A 17,762-nucleotide genomic window follows, 5' to 3' on the forward strand; every position below is an offset into this window, starting at 1 on the left:
AAAATAATCAAGAGAAAGTATTTTAACCTGAGTAGGTTTCATATCCTTTTTCCCCAAATATGTTATTAAGCTGTAAGTTTAATGGCTATAACAGTTACATTTATACAACACTGTCTTTTTAATATGGTTGGTTGAAGGCAAGAGATTGAAGAGAAAAAAAACTAACTTCATAGTGAAAATTTTCACTTTTACTAATTTTCCAGGTTTCTCGAACAAGAGGAGCACCTTAGGGGAGGAGGAGAGGATGATATTCTCGGGCCCGGGTATATGGAGGACTCCACTGATGTGTACAGCAGCCAGTTTGAAACCATCCTGGACAGCACCTCCTTATACTACAGTGCAGAGTCGCTGGAGACGCTGTACTCAGAGCCTGACAGCTATTTTAGCTTTGAAATGCCGCTGACCCCAATGATCCAGCAGCGCATTAAAGAAGGCGGCCAGTTCTTGGAGAGGACCTCTATGGGAGGACGTCAGGATGTCCTGAGTGTGTCGGCAGATGGTGGGATAGTGATGGGCTATTCTCCGGGGATCACCAACGGACTGCCTGAGTCTGCTAACTCTATCTACACGAAAGGCCCTCAAGAGATTGCCTTCTGGGGAAGGTAGCAGTGCCATTTTCCTTAATGTCATGCTTTTCTTTTTTTTTTTTGTTTTGTTTTTTTGTTTGTTTGTTTTTATTTTTAGTAATAACTCTTTGAGAAATTTTAAATGAATTTAGGGTGTACTTTAAATGAATTTGGTTAGTTTCTGTCGATGTAAGCAAATGATGTGAATAAATGGAAGTTTGGGATTGAGGAGAATGACAATTACACCCTAGGGTTTGTCAGACTGGCAAGCTGGGGCCTTTCCTGGCTTTCTGCATGTGAATGGGTACTGTTGGTGTGTGAGCTGGTGCTGCTCACTGCAGGCAGTGCTGGTGCTATGGATGGAGCCTTTGTCTCACACTGGCAAGGATTTGCTCTCTCTGTGAACGCTGATGTCCATCTTGATATAAAATGACAACTTTGGTAGGGTCCATGCTCTAAAGCGGTCTGGCATTATTTATGTCTACTTATAGATATCCATCATTTCTCCTGTTTTTGCCTGCCTCATCAGTTCCTCTGTCTGGCATTTAGCATCTCTGTCAGAGGAAGAGAAAGCTATATCTTCTAAGTTTTATGAATTTCGTTTTGAAATATGTGATATATATCTGGAGATGGTGGTGTTGGGAAGGTTAAATGAGGACAAGCATTTTAAAGGTATATGAGAAATGTCAATGCTGATCTCTTTAAAAGTCTGTTCACAATGCAGGTTTCAAGGAAAGCCGTCTTTCCCAACAGTCTGCCTTGTGTTGGAAGCATGTTTCATGATTCTTTGGAGGGACAAATTCAAAGCAGCACCGTTCAGCACTGTAGTTGTGTTCTCCTGTGAAATAGGTGGTGATGACTAGAGTCATGGGGAGATAAATGATGAAAAGCACACGGGATCTCAGAAGTACCACGCTGTAGAACACGTGTGTAAAATAGTTCACTGTATCTCCAGCCCAACTTTCTGGGGCATATGGAGTTGTTTATATTGCAGATAAAGTCAGGTGAAGAGCTAAGCTGGTTCGGGCTGTGACCTCTGCCACAGAATCCACAGGAAAGGAGGCAGTGAAGGTAGCAGGGTAGAGCCAGTGGGCAGCCCAGAGGATGAGAATGAAAGGCTACTTCGTTTGTAGCGTCTGTGCCCACTCATGGAAGAGATAATAACCACTTGGCAGCACAGGCGCTGTCTTAATTAGGGTGACTGTGTCTGTGCTGAGACACAATGGCTAAAAGCAATTGGGGAGGAAAGGGTTTGTTTCATTCACAGTTCCTTGTAACAGTTCATCATCAAAGGTAAAGGCAGGGCAGGAACCTGGAGGCAGGAGCTGATGTAGAGGCTGGGGAGGGTACTTACTGGCTTATTTCCAGGACCACCAATAGGGATGGCACCACCCACAATGGGCTAGGCCCTCCCCCATCATTCACTAATTAAGAAAACACCCTACTGCCAGATCTTAGGGAGGCCATTCCTCACCTGAGCTTCCCTCCTTCCAGAGAACTCTAGCTTGTGTGAAATAGACAAAATTGTCAAGCCCAAGCTCCAATCCTTACTATGGGCAGAATTGAGTGCTGAGAATACTGGACTAGTCCCTCGCGTATTACTGTGTCAGATTACATAATGTGATCTGTTGGGCAGAGGTAAAATTTCAGCTGGGTCACCTGCCTAGGGCAAAAAGACCAAATCCTAGTACAAAAAAAAGTACCTGAGAACACTTTGCTCAGTATTCTTTGAGTGGACTCAAGGTAATGATAAAGTTTTACAACTTGAAAGGACCATATCGAGCATTACTTACAACAATAACAACAACAAATCTGTGTCCTGGTTTGGCTGGGGAATTACCCAAAGCCATGTGACTTGGTAGTGTCTGATCCTCAGCCTGGTTTCAAGATGCTTAACTCGTAGATGAGTGTTTTCTCTGTCTTGTACGTTCAGGCCTTTTATATAATTATTACTTTCATATAATGATTATTTCCTTTTTGTTCTCTAGTCTTTCTGTACAGACAGATGTCTGAATTGGTCCATTTTCAAGAACTTATATTAAACTGGTTGTTACTGTTTTTGTAGTTAGTGTTGTTTGTGTGGTAGTGGTGGTGGTGGTGGTGGTGTGTGTGTATGTGGTTATTACAAATGGTCATAATTTAAGGAGATAGTAACCAAGTCCTTAATAAATGCATTTCTGTGAAATTTTGAAGCTGCCAAATGAGCAGCCTGTCAAGTTTGCTTCTTCATCAGAACAACCCCTACAGAGTATGGAAGTAGATAGGTATTGAGCCTACTACAGAACTACAGTTAACCTAAGTGACCCTTTGAACCAAACATGAGGGTCAAAGGGTAGAATTCAAGGAAAGGAACCTTCTCCAACTTGATTAATAAATTTGATATTTACAGAAGAAGATAGAGAAAACATAAACCCAGGCCTGGCATTCCATCTGCATTAGCTTCCCTTTCTCTTCCTTGCTCATGAGCTGGAGGTCTGGCCACACTGGCTAAAGTGAACTCTGAAAAGTCACAAAAGAAGGAACATAACAGCTGAGTTTTCTACTGAACTTGTGTCTTTGATATCTGATAGACTAGTTGAGGAAACAGGCCCAGTCCTCTTGATTTTTTTCTTTTTGCATAAAGTATTAGTGGTCAGCTAGTAGAAAATATTTCAAGTGTATTGTAGCCAGTCTCATAATATGCTTTTATATCACATGTAGACCAAGCTATTATTTATTTAGTAAAGATATGATGCTTAATTCTCATAAAGTGAGAGAAGGAAAGTCGTTAATAATGTCCTATCAGATAAAGAAGCTGAGGCACAGAGCTGTTAAGTAACTTGATCAAGATCACCCGTGTCAGGTGGCACACTGAACACTGTCCAAAGTGATGGGCTCCAGAATCTGTTCTTTACTGAGTTCTGCCAAATTGATCCTTAAATCATAGGCACCCTTGATAATGATTTCATGGTAGATTCTAGAACAGTATCAAGTATTTTGAACCAAATAAAAATGTATTTGTTTTGATATTGCCTAGATATGTTTTTAAATTCTCTCTGGTTCCCATATGTGTCTTTATTTTCTCATTAAAACTCATTTCGGTGGCAATATTTGACAGTGATTTGAGCATAGAAAGATCCTTTGTTGTATCTCTAACAGGTGTGTGTGTGTGTGTGTGTGTGTGTGTGTGTGTTAGGGAAATTGTTTGGGAGCGGTTCCCTTTCCTCTTTCAGTTTTGGTAGCAGGAGGAGATGACATTTCCTTGCTACTCTACCACATATGTCAAAAAAGGAGAATTCCTTAGATCTGTCATATTCCAATATTTAGCTGGGAAGATTCATTGTTTGAGAATGTATTTAAAAGTATCATATAAAAATAAGTCTGCTGAGATCCTGGATTCAGTTTGCACAGGAATAGTTAAATTCACCAAGGATGCTCTGAGTGTCTGCTGACTAGAGAGCTGCCGTCAGCAGGAAATAGCTCACCTTGCCCTGCTATGTAATGCAATATTTTTAATGCAAAAGAGTAGCATCCCCTGCCTTAGTGGTCCAGCTGGGGAGCCTCAGGCCCCCAGGGTTCCCGCAGTGCTCTGTGAAGTCCAGTCACATGGCTCCAGAATTAGAAAGGATAATTAGAGACTTAAAGTCATACATGTCCCCATGGGTTCCTTTGTGTCTGGGTGTTTCTCTCTCTCTGGCCTATCAGCCGATGACCACAACTCTAACCAGTAAGTTCTGTCTGATCTGAAGACCGCCAAACACAAATGTCATTGTCACCGAGAGCCATGGTGAATAATGTCCTTTTCTGTTGAGCTCGTTTGGACAGAGGCAGAGAGATAGCAAATACAGGAATCTGTCAGCAACTTCTTTTCTGATACTCTCAACTATAAGAGACTGCCTTTAAAATATGCTTTGTTATGTGGAAAATATGTTTTACATCTCAGCTTCTTAGATTTTCTCTCAGGATAGGAGTTCGGCAGAGGAGGTGAATTGCATCTGTGAGCAGCTGATATGCCTGAGGGAAGTGCTTCCCTGTTCAGTATCCTGAAGTGGATTTTTGTGGGTTTCTTCTTTCTTCCCTTCTTCTTGCCCCTCGTCCTCCTTGCTCTAAAATGGAATGCTATGCTATCTCTTCTGTAACCTTTTTGGTTTCCTTAGTGCCTTTCTGCTTGGGAAGATATAACTTGAAACAGCAGTGATAAAGAAATTGGTTAAAGTCTAATTAAAAAATTAGTGTCCCAATTTAATTAAAAGCTGAAATGAATCTTAATATGCATAATTATTAAAGTAAGAGAATGAAATAATGCGCTGTTTGTTTATCTGGTGATAGAGTACAATTTTAGTTTTATTTAGTGTCTCGGGAGGCTTCTGGGACTCTGGCCTTCTCATCTGTCACTAGGAGTAGGACAGGCAGCTGCTTCCTGGTTTAGTGGTAGGTGGACGTGCCTCCAGTAACCTCCTACAGCTTCAATGGTCTAAAGCGTTTTCTGCAGAAAAGGACCTTCTCATTTTTCTCTTCCTAACCTTCTTAGTTGTTATAGTGGTGAAGTTAAGCAGTTTACAGCTTGAGAGTTCCCGTAGAGTTCAGTCAGTCAAGCCAATTTAGACTCTTAGTTATTTGGCAGGGGTGTATGTATTGTTAGTTATTTATTAGATGTGATATGTATTGTTTATAAGGGTCTAGGAATCTCCCCAAAGTGAGAAATGAAATTGATAGTTAACTATTGTAAAGGAAGAGGTAACGATGATCTATGAAGGAGAAGGGAACCAGGAAAGGACAGTCACGTGGCTAATAGTGTGGGATGCTCAGATCAGTGAGTGAGGCCAGGGCTAAAAGAGTAGGCCTGAAGAGTCACAGACTGCTCCTCAGTGGCCTCTAGCTGCCTTCAGCCTCAGAGCTGTCAGCAGGACTTCCCAGCCCTAAGCTTACAGAGGCTTCCCGGACATCACTGTCCTGTACTAAGGATTACTCACTAAGTAGGGTGGGGCTGGAGGGTGGGCCATAAACTCGGGGCTTATGGCTGTTTAATCTTGGGCAGCTCTTCGTTTGTTGAACCTGATTCCTGGTTGGTAAAGTGGAACTATCCTTACCACCTATTTAGTTTTTGTGTATGAATTTGCCGAGTGCTAGTTTTAGCCTGTTCATGGCTTATACAGTGGTCTGAGTAATTGTCTGAAGAATCATAGGAAAATAGCTAAGAAAAAAATCTTGGTAAAGAAAAAAATGCACAAAGATGGAAACAGTATTTCAGTATGGGGCAGGTAGGGTTGGTCAAAGTGACCTTAGATTTCAAGCATGGATAACTCCCTGAATTCAGAAATTACCATGTCTAGTTAAGGACGGAATCAGTATTTGTAGGAGTCGCCTGCCCAAGTTCAGCTTCAAACATGTTGCATTTGAGAAGTGCAATGATTAGCCATTAATGAAGGCCTGGTGGTATGTAGGATTGAAAAGTCCCTGGAGAGACGTTGGAATCACCCATCCCGTGATTTGCAGTTTTCAATGGGAGAGGGATGAGTGAGGAAGGCTTCATATAGTAGAACCTTCACATAGTAGAACATTGTATATCCTTAGTTCTTCATACAAAATGGATTTACAAGGGCTTTGCAGATTTTAGTTTGAGAGTTGAGATGCTGGCTCCTTGGATGTCTTTTATGAAATACAAATTCAGATGAGAAAGATGTGGAGGCAGAAGTTCTGACAAAGAGTTGTGGCTTTAAATGAAAAACTTTAATGTTTAACATTTCACTGGGTTGAGATGCTATAACAATTTTTTATCCACACCTCAGGGCAATATTTTTTATTGTTTGCTGATGAAGATTTTTTACTTTCTAAACTAATCTAATAGATGTTACTATTCAAATCCAGAATTAATTAGCTTCCCAAACAAAATACATAGAGATGGTCCATGTCTGGATCCCAGTATACAAGAGGAGTTTAAGACCAGTCTCAGGTACATAGTGAGTTCAAGGCTCACCTATCCTATCCTACATGAGATACTTCCTCAAAAAGTCAAAAGCATTTTCTTTTTTTAAAAAAAGTGGAAAGCTGAGAATGTTGGTGCATCTTTCTAGAAAAAACATGAACTTGTAACTTTCTGCTTTGTACAGATTCTGTCAGGGATTTCTGCATGAGTATACTAGACAGATTTAGAGAAAAGCACTTTGGTCTTTGCAGTCTTCAGCTCGAAACAGGCCTTTTACAATTGCCTTCAGTTGGTCTGCAAAGAGCAATCTATCTATTCCTTAGTGCTGGCACAGAGGCACAAGGGGCTAAGGAACAGTACCAACAGATGACTTAATCCTAAGCCATTTCTCCCAGACAGTAGCAATGGTCTAAGACATTCCCATGATGCTTGATGGAGTCTATGATAAAGGCTTCTAGCTGAAGGGTAGCAACACCAGCAGCTGTGACTTTAAAGACACAAAGGGTAATTTATATTTTCCTTGGTTCAAAGATGCTTCTGAACACTCAAAAGATCCTCATAGATTAGCTCTGCCATCCCCGCATATGGCTTAAGTATATCTTGGTACTGACAAAGGAACCCTTTGGGGTAGAGATGCTTTAAAAGGCAGAATAGGAATTCTTCTCTTTCAGGAAAGAAGATGACTTCATATTTTACTGTCTTCTGAGAGCAAAACACTCTTTTTCCTCTTCCTCAGTGTTTCCTGAGCCCTAAGGGGAGGGATTTGGTGAAGACAGCCGCTTAGGGCTGAGTGTTCCAGCTGTGGGTCTCTGTATTTGTTCTCATCCTCTGCAGGACGAGGCTTCTCTGATGATGACTGAGCGGGGCACTTGCCCACCAGTGTAATATTTAACTGTCAGAGGAAGCAATGAGATTCTTTCATCAGAGCTCCTGCAATGCCATATCTACAACACTAGATATTCCACACCGATGCTTGCTGGTGGGAGGGGAGAAGATATGGAGTGTCTTTGAAGAAATAGTTCTCTGGGGCCTGGTGAGCTGACTCAGTGGGTAAAGATGCCAGCTGTGTAGAGCTGGCAATCTGACTTTCAAACCTGGAACCCATGGGAAGATGGAAGGAGGGAACCCCCTCTATAACACTGTCCTCTGATTTACATATATGGGTCATCCCCTATGTGACCTCATATATATTACATATAACACATACAATACAATAAAAAGTGAACTAATCTGAGAATTATTTTTATTTTAGACTAAATGCAAACCTGACTTCAAATGGGCATATATTTAGCATTTTACCCAACCCCTCACTCCCTTACACACTATTTCCTTTCTTCCTTTGGATGTCATAAGCTTTCTGCAGACAGAAATTAAGAGTCGTTGACTTGACACTAGTTCTCAGCAGAGCCTTCATGTTCAGCACCCAAAACACTTAGTGGCCACCGTGTCCAGGGCATTTTTTTCACAGTGGTGGAAAGCTGACTAATATGTATAATAGTGAAGTGTGAGAATTTTTAAGTTGATTTTTTATTCTAATTTTTTTTAATTTGAGATGACATATTAACAGCATGGCATGAGTTAAGAATTTACTAAAATGTTGTGAGTCTTCAAAGTTTATATTGTCAGTAATAATAGTGTTTGATTATCTCTACCATTGCTCTCAAAGTCATCCCAGGTGAATGGACTGTGCTAAGATGGAGTTATATTGTATATGTGTAATAATAATTCTAAGTCTTGGAGGTAAATAATAGCAGTTTTTAAATTATCTTTTAAATACTCTAATAACCTCAGTTTAACACAAACACTGTGACATTTTCTTGCCAAGATTAATATTCTAGTCTTTAGGCTAGAGAGAAGAAGAGGTATTGAATGAATGGATTATATTGTGAAGCAAAGTCTTAGAAGTGCATTTCGCTTGGCAGTCACTTAGGTACGTCACCTACTAGGCGGTACGCTTACTTCTCAGGTCTCATTTTGGGGCCCCGGAGAACCTCTGGTGAAGTGGTGGGAATGCGCTGGACTCTGGCTTTCATTGAGTCAGGAACTGAAGGAGCAGCTGTTCTCAACTGCTTCACACATAGCTGCAGTGCTGGGCTTCAGCAGCGAGGCTGAGGCCCCGGCCCGGTGGATGCCGTGTGGTGTCACAGACAGTGTCCTGGAAGTGTTGGTTTTTGAGGTAGGCTTTGCCAGACGTGGATATGTGGGACTGATTGTTGGGGTAGGAGACAGGGTGGGAAAGATAGGGGTAAAGGGAGACAGACGGAGAGACAGACATGGAGACTGGTAGAATCAGCCATTGCTTAGATTTTAGCAACGGGAGTTGAGAATGAAACTTCTTTTCCTATTTGTTAATCTCCATCCTGAACAGGTGCTGCTTCTCTTAAAAATGAAGCCATCACACAGGTGAGCTTCTCCAAGTTAGGTAATATTTTGTAGACATGCCCACCAGGGCAGAAAATAAGAAGTAAGAAAATAATAAGCCTATGGCTTCACCCTTCAGCTTAGGAGAGAAAGCATCATGCCTGGAACTCAGACTCAGGAGCACCTCTCACCTCATTTCCTCTCCAGGCAGGGTAGCTGGTGTGTTTATCATTCCTATTGTCCACGTGTCTATCAACAGTAAGTCGTGTCTTTTCACATGAGCTTAGATTGTATTTGGATAACATCTGTTTCCTGTGATATCACTGTTTTTTCTCAACATTTGTAATACATTTGTTTACTTTAAAGCCCTACCATACCAATTAATTGATATGAAGTGGTCATTATAAGAATGCATTATAATTCTGTTTCTCTTTTCTTATAGGAGTATTTTTGTTATCTTTGATAGCATGGTAATGTGCACTTATTCTTACATAACACACAGCTTCCTGTGTAAACATGGGAATGTTTCTCGAGGCCTGGATGTTTACTTAGGAATAAAAATGGATATATGGATAATATAACTTTTTTGGCGAATCACTCTTGAAAGTGCATACTAGATTTTCTTTGTGTGTATGTAATTTTATGTGTTTTTGTTTATAAGATAACTCTTAGTTCTTCCTCCTCTTCCCACCTTAACAAAGTAGCCTAGGTGAAAGGAAAAATAGGCAAAGAAAACATTGTAGCCACCTTAGTCCTCTTTCCCTTTAGGAGCTTTGATAGACTCTGGTATCCATTAGTTGAGTCTGGAGGCTGTGTCTGGATCAGATTGCTCAATTACTCCTGTCCCTTTTCTCCTGCAGATGCTTTTGTGGCAGTTGCTGTCTGTGTCTGACAACTGTGACTGTGACTTGTCCACTTCTGGCTGACTAAAGAGGAATTTGAGCAGAAGGGCAATAAATATTTTCACAGTATGATTGCAGGAAAACAGAAACAAAGCTAGAATGAAAATAGAAAAAACACCATCCGCCAAAGTGTATCTCATGGCTTAACTAGTTCTCAAATAAATGAACTAAATCTGTTTTGTAGGCTAGTTCAGTCTGAATATGTGAACTATTAGAAAGTCTGTCTTCTTAACATAGTACTTCTAAAACCTTGGCACTTTTATATAAAAGACGGTGCTCGAGTACCTTATTTTAGAACGGTGTTGACTGAACACACATATCCATTAACAGCAACCACCGGAATTATGCTAAAAACAAAAAAACAAAAAAACTCTGCTGTTTCTCCGTGTTACTAGCGCTCCTCTGGCTTTTAAAGAGTTAAGTGGGAGGTTTGTGAGGTCATGTGTGACTTCAGTGGGTCTGGACTTTTGAAGCAGGTCTCTTGGAGGGAAGCTGCCTGGTAGAAGGAAGGGCTGGGAAGGGGGGCCGGACTCTGTAAACTGCTTTCAAGCTCTTGTCCCACAGGCAGCCCCCAGGGGATCGAGTGGCCTTCTGGGAGAATGTCACTGTGGAGTCAGTGTGTAGCAGTGTGTACTCACACAGAAGCAGCTTCAGAAGTCCGCTAAAAGAGCCCTGGGAGAATGAAACTTTGCCGAGCAGATGGGGCAGAAGCGTTTTCTTCCTTTCTTTCCTGACAGATTCAGACTGTTTGCTTACAGAGGTAACAGGAATTTGGGTTGATTGTCTTTGTGTGGTCTCTGGTCTGAGACAGTCTGGATTATGCACAGATGTAGTTACAGAAAATTACATGGGCTTGAAAATATTTAATTTTGCCTATTATAGGACAGTCCTGGCAAAATACTTAAAATGCCTTTTTTATTGTTTCAGTAAGGCTGACAGAAATGAGGATGGTACTTTGAAAGGGTGATGTGTGGGCTTGGGAGCAGTTTTCTTAATGGAGCCACGTTGTTGTTGGATGTGATTGTACATAGCTCTGTGAAACCCTGATACTCCTCGCAGGCAGAAGGCCATCAGCTTGAGTGTGCTCTATTCTGTTTCACAAGGCTGCCATTCTTAGTTGATTCTGTCACTGCTCTGAAAGGAAAGTTGACTTTGCAGTTAATAGGGAGAAAGGATTCGTGTTGGAATTCAGGGATAGGTGTGCTACTTGAAAGGCTACCCAGTTATCTAAGGGAAAAAGTATATTTCATCTCTACAGGTTTATCTCGATAAAGGTCTCTGTCTGCTGTCATGCTCCACAGACACAGAGCAGTGCAGAAGATAAGGGACCACAGTGACATTGAAGAACAGGGCATGAGTGAGTGTGGCCCATTGATAATTCCACCTATCCTCAAGATATTTGAAGACTCAGCCACCAAAAACTGAGAGTACCAGCCCTGAATTCTCAGGGTAATTAACCAATTATATAACAGGCATGTTTGTGTATATGTATTAGTCAAGTTGGCATTTCTTGACTTTATCACAGATTTTTTTATTTCCTATTTATAGTAATTTACAATATCCTATTGTTTTATTGATGCAAATTGCTAATTTGTATCAAGTTCTGACCTCTTCTGTATGGATATTTTGTTTCACTTTCCTCATAGTAAGGTAATAACAGAAAATACACCAGGCGTGTTTGTGGGAGGCATAGTGCAGTTAGCAGTCACGGCCCATAGCTTAACATTGCCCTCTAGTTCTTAGGGGTTGGCTTCTCACAATTTACTTAAGCACCCTGAAGCTCAGTTTCTCCATATTTAAGTAAGGATGAAAATGGTACTTATCCTAAGGGATGGTTACTGTGAGGACTCACTAAAGTACAGTGTGTGAGAGCATTTGCCATAGTTTAGTCTACCCTGAGAAAAACTCAATGCATGTTAACTTTGGCTGCTATTATTATGGTTGAGTTGTGTTTCCTTATGTCAGGTACTCAAGAAGACTTTGTTAGGGAACACTAGTAAAATGTAGACGAGCTTATGTTGTCAACATAGATGGGGCTTTGTGGTCAGGCTCCAGGTAGCACTTCTGTTCTGCATCCTCCAGTCAGTAATTTCCCTGATTCAGCCTCCCATCCACAGTTAAGGGAAAGAAGGACGATGAGGGTATCCAAGTGTGAATCCATCAACACCTACGAAGACTTCTGACTTCTGGCCTGTGATGGCATGCCAGTTTTAGCATCTCCAAATGTGGGGAACAGAACCGTACGCTTAGACACCTCAGGGGTGGCATGTGATACGCACGAAGTGTTAGGTAGGAAGGGCTGCTGGAGCATGGGTGCTCTCCCTAGTCACCTCTGCTGCCCGGCAGTGACTGTTTATAGGCTATCTGTAGCTCCAGCTTTGCCCTTTGCCTCTCTTAACTTCAAGGACTGGCTACTTCTATGCATGGCTTCTTATTTCCTGGTCTGTGGTTATGGATAATATACTTTTCATTGTTGAGACCAAACAAGATTTGTGGAAATGCCTAGCATAGAGTAAGCACTAAACCTATTTTTACTTCTCTTCAAAACTCTCTATTTCTTGACTTATAGTCAATGAAAGTTTAATTATAATCTGTAAATAAGTCTCTTTATCCTGTAGTGCATTGTAAAGGTCCCATGTCTAGACTGTTGTTCTTAAACTTTTGATTAAAATACTTTTCCTGAGCTGAGATGGGATGTCCACCAGTCATCTCAGACTTGGGAATTCTCGGCAGGGGAATCAGGAACTCCAGGCCAGCCTTGACTACATAAGAGTTCTGAAGTCAGCCTGGAATGCATGAGACCTTAAGTCTATAGTGGCAACAATAGTAGACTTGTGCTACCAGTTTATGTCATTATTGTCATTATGTCAGCCCTTCTGATAATAGTAAAACTTTTGTGTAGTTTATAATCCTCGCAGCTGTTAAATTCAAATTTAATCTAGTTTTCAAAAACATTATATAACAAAACCTACAGTTCATTAATAAAAATCAAATTGAAATCCTTGCTTTTCTCCAGAGGAGCTCCCATTGGAAGTTCCCAGTGTAATTTTAGAAGGCAGAGCATTTGAAGTTTTGGGGGGATTTTAGTTTGAATTTATCTTCCTGGTATAAAAGTACAAATGTGGTCTGGAAAGTTCTGTTAGGTTTGCCAGGTCCCTGCACAGTTAAGTCCCTCCTTCTAGTTCCCCAGAGTTTGGAATGTTTGGGAGTGCCCTTGCAGGAAGCTGCCTGCACAGCTGGGTCATGTCACCCAGAGCCCAGTGGACTTGACAGGTCCAGCTCTGCTCATATGGCTTTGGGTTATCTGACCAGCCCTGGGTTCTTGGAGGACAGTCAGGGATTAAAATGCCCTGAAAACCCCAATCTTAGAGGGCTGTGTTCCAGCAAGGATTTTAGTCATTGCTTAGTTGATTTGAGGGTGGGGTTCAGTCAGTTCTTTGGTCTGCTGTTGTGTTTGGCTTTGAGTCATCAGCAACACTGGGTGGGGAGAATGTAGAAACTGTTAAACTGAACATGGAACTGCAGGACTATGTCATCTTCCAGCCTTACTGTTTACCATGTGACCTTGGCCAAGATGACTCTGGCTCTCAGCTTCTTTACTTCTGGAATGGAACAATTGTAGAATGAAATAATGTGTGTGATGGTGTCAAGTGCTCTTTGGATTTGTTAAGTCTTAGTGGGCTGTTTATAAGACTGTGTAGGATCTGAACATTTGTGACCTGAGGAAGGGGAGAGAAAGTTCAGTGTAATTATCTGGTGTCATTAGAGTTAGTCTCATCTTTTTGAGGAGATTTATGGCCTATCTGTGCATGAATGCTAGTGACATGCTTAAGAATTTGTATTAAGAAGGTAGAGGACAACAGAGTAGTTTTTATGCCTAGAGTGTTCTCCAATAAGCTACCTTTTTGTTTAGGTTGTAGTTTAGGTAGGGGGAGCTCCGAGAACATAGGTTGACCCCATTCTGTACTGATTGTCAAGACTGGAAGTTACTCTTTACCTCCCAGCTCCCAGCTTCAAAAGCAGAGGGTGAACTAAAGACCATTTTGTGTGGGGAGGATCTGGGGGCTATCTTCCCATCTCTGCCTTGCTGTCATAATTTTAGAGGACAATACATGATCACCAGCTTAAATAATTTAGGAAAACTACTAAATAAGAAATATTAATTCTTTGGGAATCTTATATAAATCATTTGATCATATTCACCTTCTCTTTCCCCAACTACTCTAAAATCCACTCTTACCTCCCTACCCCGAATTTCTTATCCTCTTTTAACTTTTAGTTTTTAGAAGCACCGACTGACTCCAGTTATGACATCAGTTTATTCCTAAGTGTGAGCCCACCCACTAGAGCATGGTGGCCATACTAAGAACCACATCTTTAAAGAAAATGGACTCTTCTTCCCCTAGTAGTTATCTGTTGTCCATAGCTTTACCCTTTGAGCCATCTCACATGTTCATGAGGAAAAGGTTTGGAAAGTAGTGGATTAACTTAAGGAATGAGTTGATGGAAGTTTGATACTGCTCGGCGTTTCTGACATATTGACATTGGGAAGCTGGTGTTTTGGGTCATGACTTTGGGTTTGACCTTAGCTGACTTTGTTGTATAGATTATACAGCTGAACATTTTCTAAATTTTAAAAGTGATAGAGCCACAATATATCTATGTAAAGCACAGCTAAGAATTGCCAGTCTGTACATTATTGTATAGCGGTTAAATTGCTTGCGTTTCCATTGACCCCAAGGATAAGATTAGTGGCTATTCTTGCCTCAGTTGTTAAGTAGTCTGAGTTTTACACTCTGATCTTACAAATGTAATTCTTTTTTGGTAAAGAGAAAACAAATTTTAATAGCAAAACACTGAATTGGGAAATATAAGTTGAACCTGAATAGGCCACTTCCATAATTGTCTGGCAGAGAGAGGGCAGAGACAGAGAGGCTTAATTCTTAATTAGAAGTATCCACCGACTCCAGGCATGACATCTAGTTTTGTCAGGCATGTCAGTTTTGACATGCTGTCTCTTAACTCCAAGCTTGGCTTGGTTGCCTGACCATGTGCTAAGTCAGCAGGTTCTGCCAATGGCATGCTGGTCTTCCTGGGGATGTCTCAGGACCTCATAACTCTGGAAAGAGTCTAAAGAGCTCCAAACCAACTTGGGCCCTGGCTGTGCCAGTATTTAAGTTCTTAATTTTCTCTCTCTCTCTCTCTGAAGCTTTCATTTACTTGTCTGGGATGATTCAATAATTCATAGCCTAACTACAAAATTTTATTAGTTGACTCCATGAAATCATATTTTATTCCTTACATTAACTCTTTGTGACCAACTCGAGTCTAATCTGTGGAGCAAATTCAACAATTGAGGAGGTTATGGACTTGGATCAATGAAATATAAGAAGTAGTTAGCAGTAATGATCATAGACTATTAGGTCTTTAGAATGGAGAGTCCATGAAAGGAGACATATATATTTCCCTTTCTTTTTCAGTAATGTTTGGGATGTCTAAACTGGATGGTTTTTGTATTGTTCTCTTGTGGCAGAAATATATATTGGTTACCTTTCCTCAATTTGAATTGAGTGCCTTGACATACTCATTTTGAAGTCCTAGTTATATTTAGTTTTGTAAAGAAAAATACAATGGTCAAAGGAGAGTATAATCCCCTCCTTACTTCTTCCTTCCTTCCTTTCTTTTCTCTCTCTCTCTCTCTCTCTCTCTCTCTCTCTCTCTCTCTCTCTCTCTCTCTCTCTCTATCCTTTTTTTTTTTTTTGCCTGACCATTGGTTGTGGCTTTTTAAGCCTTGTTCAGAGGATTCTTGTTCTTACATGGAGGCAGTGATATGAAGCTACATAAGGTACATGTTCCTTTATTTCTTTGATTGTAATTCTATGGCTATGTAGGGTGTAGATACTGTAGATCCTATGTTTAGGAAAAAAAATCTCTCTTTTTATAACTGAAAGCATAGCATGGGGTTGGCACATCGAAGCAGTAGAATTTCTTGTATTTCATATTAGCTCTAGGATTTGGAGCATGCCACCCTTTCTCAGATCTCACCTTAAAAATAAGATAGCATAGCCAGGCAATAGTCATGAGCTTATGATTTCTTTCTTTCCTAGTAATACTGTCAGGGAGGAGAGGCAGTGAAGCAACAGGAGTTAGAATTAGTTGGGGTTTGCTTGTGTTTCCTGTGCAGCCTGTAACCTATGTGAGACAGAGGCCATCTTTTAGTTTTTAGACAGCCTTAAGTCAAGGCCACCACAAAATGTTTTAACACTGATTATTCCTTTTTTGGTCAGTACATTAATTTTGAGATGTATTTATGAAGATGTCAGCAGTTTGTAGCTCTCTGCTTGGACTAGAGTCTCCCATAAACATTTGTGGTTCCCAGTCCAACTTCCCTGCCTGGACAGTAGAACTTTTGAGTATTTGTACCATTATGACAAATATGTTTTTTTCTTGGTAAACTCTTCCCCCTTTTGTGTGTTTCTTATTCAGCAGAAGCCTCGAGGACACTCGCTGTTACATGGCCCGTATTGATGTGTCTACAGGCCTTCAGGTTCAGGGCCTGCTTCAACACTGAGAGGGAATCGACACTTCTCCAGGGAATGAATCCTTTGCTGTTTGCAATGATTTGTCTTCTTAATAATGGCAGAACCAGTTAAAACTCTTACATTGCTTATAGAGTGTATTTTCTGGATTTGAGGCAATCTGACACCCCCATTAGCTTCTCTTACTATTTTACAAGGACATTTGGGTGTTGACTAATTGTCTTGTTTAAAATAGATCTTGTTTCCATTGGAGGATGCTGTTCTCCCCAGCCTTGTCTGCACCTTTCTTTCGGCTCATGCCAGTGACTTAGGTGAATGTGAGCAACAGTGGTGAAGGTCATAACTGTACTTGGTCATTTCTATTAGTTAACAGAGCTTCGGAGTGGGGATTGAACTCAGGGCTTCGCATGTGCTAGCAAAGTTCTCTTACCATGGAGCTAAGTCCCCAGCAGAATTTAGCATTTGTTTATTCTCTTCAAAACAACAGTTTCAATATATTTTCCAGTCTCGTTTTTATACTAGGTAGGTAGTTCATTCGTGTTTCTTAGTTCTGGTCATGAAACTCAGGAATCTTCACTTGTTGACAACCTAGGGGAGAAGAAAGTCCAAGGATACCGTTGACTCCCTCCCGAATGAGTGATGCAGTTAGCAAGTTGTTGATAGGGTGTTTCCCGGGGTCCTCAGTGTCGAAACCTCATGCTGTAGCCTGGGTGTGGTGACTGAGGAGAACGCGGCTGCCATGCTTATGTCAGTAAGTCTGGAAAGACAAATGGGACAGGCCAGTGGGATGGCACTGCTGTAAATTCTCAGGAGATACCTGCTTCTCCGGGCCAGTACAGGCCACCACTGCTGATGCTGCTGTCCTCTGCTGATGTTCCTGTCCCCCCCGCCACACACACACTTTAAGGCACAGTATCTCTAATCTCTGCAGATGCTGCACTCTTCTAAGAGGGGTAGTTTCAAACCAGAATGGTCATAGCGAAGCAGGCTCGGATAGTTGCAGGTTATAGTCACCGTAGTATTGCCTTAAAGTTTTTTCCCTTTAGAATATACTTACCCTTAAAATAAAGCTTTATTTAAATAGGATTTTAGAAAATGTAGGTCAGATTGTGGACTTATGGCAGTACATTGCAAGATTCGAGCACAGAGCCTTTTTCTATGTTACTGAATGAACCGGTCATTGTAACCAGCTTTGTATGGAACAGTTGCTCCTGATCCCAAACCTGCAGCCTCGTTATTTTCTGTATACCCATAGTAAAGGCTCTGCTCACTAGCTCACCCTAGAATTTGGCTACACATATTTTCTCTTCTATAGAAAGTTCCTGATGCTCATGTGCGTAGTCTCCCGATTAAGTTATTGCTTATGTACTAAAGACGTTCCTGGTAATTTTGCTTTTTCCAGTGGAAGGAGTCCATTCTATTTAAGGTAGAGTAGAGGTGTGGTTAAGCACCAACACATCCAGTGTTTTCATTTTCCGCTTTGTAATGT

The 17,762-nt window shown here is 41.1% G+C and overlaps 1 protein-coding gene across 4 annotated transcripts in view; it reads left to right on the forward strand.

The window, feature by feature from the left end:
* Nucleotides 1-17,762, forward strand: part of Psd3 (pleckstrin and Sec7 domain containing 3) — a 439,685-nt gene that overhangs the window by 173,681 nt on the left and 248,242 nt on the right. For 3 of the 4 annotated variants that reach the window (XM_057753140.1, XM_057753141.1, XM_057753142.1), the window contains one exon: nt 204-602. In XM_057753140.1, coding sequence (XP_057609123.1) covers nt 204-602 — 399 coding nt within the window. Of the gene's footprint in view, nt 1-203; nt 603-10,248; nt 10,495-17,762 lie in introns of those variants that run through there. The other variant, XM_057753143.1, reaches the window with a different exon arrangement.

The sequence above is a fragment of the Chionomys nivalis genome, chromosome 20, assembly GCF_950005125.1.
Source record: "Chionomys nivalis chromosome 20, mChiNiv1.1, whole genome shotgun sequence".
Lineage (NCBI taxonomy): Eukaryota > Metazoa > Chordata > Mammalia > Rodentia > Cricetidae > Chionomys > Chionomys nivalis.